General features: G+C 37.3%; 1 protein-coding gene across 1 annotated transcript; it reads left to right on the top strand.

Annotated features, from left to right (window-relative positions):
• The first annotated feature begins 2,434 nt into the window (after positions 1-2,434).
• LOC104210369 (abscisic acid receptor PYL4-like) lies at positions 2,435-3,790 on the top strand. The gene is made up of 2 exons (XM_009759264.2): positions 2,435-3,319; positions 3,451-3,790. The coding sequence occupies exons 1-2, from the start codon at positions 2,635-2,637 to the stop codon at positions 3,540-3,542; spliced, it is 777 nt and encodes a 258-aa protein (XP_009757566.1). The 5' UTR covers positions 2,435-2,634; the 3' UTR covers positions 3,543-3,790.
• Positions 3,791-4,954: the final 1,164 nt, after the last annotated feature.

Genomic DNA, 4,954 nt, shown 5'->3' with positions numbered 1-4,954 from the left:
CTGGAACCAATACTCAACAACAATCATATACCACGAGGAGAATCATAATTCTTGCCCAACACGGAGAATCAACAACTTAGACATTTGTAGTATTTATCAAAAACACAATGATTATAATTTAAGACTCATGGGCATGCTTGACAATGACGTATGGTTACTCGTCACCACACCTATACACCATACACTACACTAGCACATAGCAATTAACGCACAATACTTATTCCCTCAAGCTAAGGTTAGACCAAACACTTACCTCAATGCTACGAACACAATTCAAGCCTCAACTATCGATTTACCTCTTGTTTCCACCACCAATTCGCTTGTATCTAGCCACAATTTACTTGATGATATCCATAAATGCTAAATGAACCAATTCTAATGCATGAAAATAGGTTTTCTAAAGAATTTCCCAAAAACCAAAAATCGACCCTGGGCCCACATGGTCAAAACCCGAGGTTCGAACCAAAACCCGATTATCCATTCACCCACGAACTCAAATATATAATTTATTTTGAAATCGGACCTCAAATCGAGGTCCAAATCTCCAAAATTTGAAAATCCTAAGTTCTACCCAAAACACCCAATTTCCCCCATGAAAACCCTTGATTTTGAGTTGAAATCATGTGAAAAGATGTTATAGATTAAAGAAAATGAGTTATAAATGACTTACAATCGATTTGGAGAAGAACTTTTCTTTGGAAAATCGCCCAAGAGAGCTTAGGGTTTGAGGAAGTTTGAAAAATGAAGAAAAGTCCCAATTAACTGGTCGCAATTGCGACATCGCAAATGTGAACAAGGCCCCGCATTTGCGAACCTGGGCATTTTTTGCTGACCTCTCAATTGCGAACAAATTGTCGCAATTGCGATACTGGGCATTTTCTGATGACTTCGCATTTGCAAAGGGTGGTTCGCAATTGCGAACACTGGCAGGCAAGACTTTCTTTGCAAATGCGATCAAGCCCTCGCAATTGGCAAGCCTGTTGGGCTCGCAATTGCGAAGCCTGGCCTCGCAATTGCGAGATCAGAGCCTGCAACAGCCATTTCCCTAAGTCCAAATTCACTCTGTGGCCTATCCAAAACTCACTCGGCCACTCGGGGCTCCAAACCAAACATGCATGCAAGTCTAAAAATATCATACGGACTTGCTCCTGCAATCAAATCATCAAGATAACATCAACAACCATGAATCAAACCCCAAATTCATGAAATCATTCAAGAACATCAAAATTTCCAATTTCTCAACTATACGTCCGTTTTATACCAAACCAATTCCGATCTTTACCAAATTTTACAAATTCAACTTAATTACTATTTCAAACTTGTACCAGGCTCCGGAACCAAGATACGGGCCTGATACCATCAAGAAAATGCATCAATTCACTTCTAAAAATCTTTATATTTTCTAGAAAATAATTTTCTTTAAAAATTCATTTCTCGGGCTTGGGACCTCGGAATTCGATTCCGGGCATACGCCCAAGTCCCATATTTTACTACGGACCCTACGAGACCGTCGAATCACGGGTCCGGGTCCGTTTACAAAGAATGTTGACCAAAGTCAACTTTATTCAATTTTAAAAACTAAATTTCCATATTTTACTTAGTTTTCAAATAAAAGCTTTCCGAAAACGGTCCGGACTAAGCACGCAAATCGAGGTGAGACAAAAAATAAGTTTTTAAGGCCTTTGAACACATAATTTACTTGTAACACCGTTTGGGTCATCACATGTGTACTACGTGTGGCTAGAGAGGATTCATAGAATATTCCAGAACCAAGTGAAGCCAGTAGAAATTTCTTTTCGATTGATCATTCAAGAGGTCTATTTTCGAGCGAGCTTGTCCTCTAAGTTGGATGCCTACATGCAAAAGTTGAACTACAACTACTATCCTGTATAGAATGTGGTTCCAAATAGAATTTGACTAGCTTGAAGATGTGTGACACACTAGAAGATTAGTTTTGAGGCATGTAGAGCTGGAGCCTATCTACTTAGCCTACTGCTGTTTCTTTCTGTAATTATTTGGAGCTGTAAATATGCCACAATTTTAATATATAAAATACGATAATTTGATCAAAATAAAGTAAATTAAATTGAAAGGAGTAATACTTGGTACTATGTAATAAAAAATGGCCGATCAAGAAAAGAAAAAAGAGTTTCTGAAGTTTTATTGCTTCTCTTATCGATGACATTTTTTTTCTTGTTTTCTATGCCCTACAACACGGTGGCAATTCTTAGAGACAGATGGCAGATGAATCAAAGCTGCGACCTATCCCTTAGGCCCCATGACTGTCCTTGGCAGGACATCGAACGTCGGCTGTATATATTGGAAAATCCAGGGGCTAGTTTCGTGATTTCAGTAGAGGAAACCTCGGATAACGAACAGAGAGGGCGGATCACGTAATAAAAGGGAAACGACAAGGGCAAATTGCAACTGGACGGAGAGTTTTAAGCAAGTTGATAATCCCACTTGCAGAGAAGCCAGCGTAAGCGCTGTGCTTTAATATTGTCTTTAAGAGTTTTTTCTCCGAGGAAATCACAACTTGACAAAGATTTATCTATATTCCCTTTTCTCTCTCTACATATATATGCACTTTTGTATTGATATATATATCTCCAATAATCTGCATTTTACTCATTTATGTATGATCTCCATTCTCACCTCTTTTTATTCAAGAAGAGAAGAGAAAGGATGCCTTCTTCACTTCAGCTGCATAGAATCAACACAAGCACCGCCACATCCACCGCCACACTCGCCGGAAACTACCGCAAGCAACAATCGCAATCACAGCCTACATGGATCACTCCTGTTTCCGTTTCTGTCCCTGACTACGTAATGCATTATCACACCCACGTTGTGGGTCCCAATCAGTGTTGCTCCGCCGTTGTACAAGCCGTCTCCGCCCCAACCGACATCGTGTGGTCCCTCGTCCGCCGCTTCGATAACCCGCAAGCATACAAGCACTTTCTTAAAAGCTGCCACGTCATCGACGGCGATGGGAACGTCGGTAGTTTAAGAGAAGTTCGCGTTGTTTCTGGACTTCCCGCGGCTTCTAGTACGGAGAGGTTGGAGATTTTAGACGATGAAAAACATGTGCTCAGCTTTAGCGTCGTCGGCGGCGATCATCGGCTTAACAATTACCGATCGGTGACGACGCTGCACACGGCGGATGATGACGAGAATATGACTATGGTGGTGGAGTCGTACGAGGTTGATGTTCCACAAGGGAATACGAAGGAAGAAACATGCGTTTTTGTGGATACAATTGTGCGGTGCAATTTGCAATCGCTGGCGCAGATCGCAGAGAACTTGGCTAAAAGAAAGAGTAAATTAACTACTCATGACTAATTATGTGTTTTTAAATTTGTGTACATTTTCTCTCTTTTAATTTAGGTTTGTTTGTTGTTTTGAGCTGTTAGTTTTGAATGATGGATAGAGTTTTTGTTATTATTGTAGATCATGAAGACCCAGAACTGAAAATTCATAGATTGGTAGATTTCGAAGACTGTAAGGTTGGTTCTTGGAATTGTTACAACGTCGTAGTTTGATAATATTCTACTCTACTATATGTGAATACTTGGTTGTCACCATCACATAAATTACTCTCAGTTACTATTTTATTTTTTTATTTTCTTGTTCTTTCTTTCTTTCTTATGTTTGCTTAGGAGTACCTCCAAAGTTCATAACATATCTTGGGAATTCCCAAATCTGGTTAATTGTTTTTTCCGTCCTGTTAACTTATGGTTATTTGTAATAATGCATTTGAAAAATCAAATAGAAGGTGCATTTTTGTGTATTTTACCAATTTACTATTTTTCTTCCCCTCATATTTGTTAAATTAAATTGTAACTTACATAATAAGGTTGTAACCTTTATCAAAAAATGATGCGGTTAAGAAGATACAGTGGAATTGTTTGCTAGAAATTTATTTTGGCTTTAATTGTTTTGGTGATTTTTTTTCTCTTCGCTTGACGGTGGAGAAAGATGGGATAAGATTTCTGGTTTTTAACTTCCTTGTAGACCTCAAATTAGGAAACAGTTTTGAAATTAGATCGGTAAATTCCTGCTTTACAAATCAAAGATAAAGTGTAGTTTTTTGCTCCTTGAACAAAATGGAGTAGTAATATATTTTAGTAGGAAGCAAAATGTAACCGACCCTCGGAAAATCCAAAAGGATAATTACACTCACTAACTAGAAAATGAAAAACTTTAGAATAATTCAGTACATATCCACTCTCGTAGGCAACCAGGGTTATTTTATTGACACCTTGAACGAATGTCCATTATTCATTTCCAAATGGTCTAGTTTAACTTTTATTTTCTCAACCAACATTATGGTGAAGGGCTCCCCAGTTGCATTATTTTATTTTTGATGATAAATAAAATTGATGGCTTCTGAACAATGAACCTGCTGGTGAAATGGAAACGACATTTTAATATACTCTTAATGTTCTTTTTATAATAGCAAATGGTCTCATCGGAGAGTTTCCGTATTAGGGCTAGGGCACATGTTCGAGAAAAGTCGAACTAGTGCATTAGTTGACCAGAGAAATAGAAACAAGGATAAAAGATTAATAGGCCATAAAAAAAGTGTTTTTTTTTTCCTTTCTAAAAGCATTTTTTTTTCTAATTTGAGGTGTTTGGCCAAGCTTATTTGGGGAAAAAAGTGCTTTTGGGAAGAAGCAAAAGCAGTTTCAGAGAAGCAGAAAAAAGTAGCTTCTTTTCAAAAGCAGAAGCAGTTTTGGCTTTTTTTCTTACCTAAAATACCCTTAACAAAATATAGTATAGACCAAAATAACTCTTAAACCTAATATTTAGGATATTAATTTATAAATATTTCTTCTTATTTTTAGGGAACTTTCTAATATATAGTGACTTTGACTTTAGGGGTGAATGCTTTTATATTTGTTGAAGGAATTTTAATATATTTAACTTATATTAAAGAATTAAGTACTTTTTA

This window comes from Nicotiana sylvestris, chromosome 3 (genome assembly GCF_000393655.2).
Source record: "Nicotiana sylvestris chromosome 3, ASM39365v2, whole genome shotgun sequence".
Lineage (NCBI taxonomy): Eukaryota > Viridiplantae > Streptophyta > Magnoliopsida > Solanales > Solanaceae > Nicotiana > Nicotiana sylvestris.
This window is presented reverse-complemented; position numbering and strand designations above follow the sequence as displayed.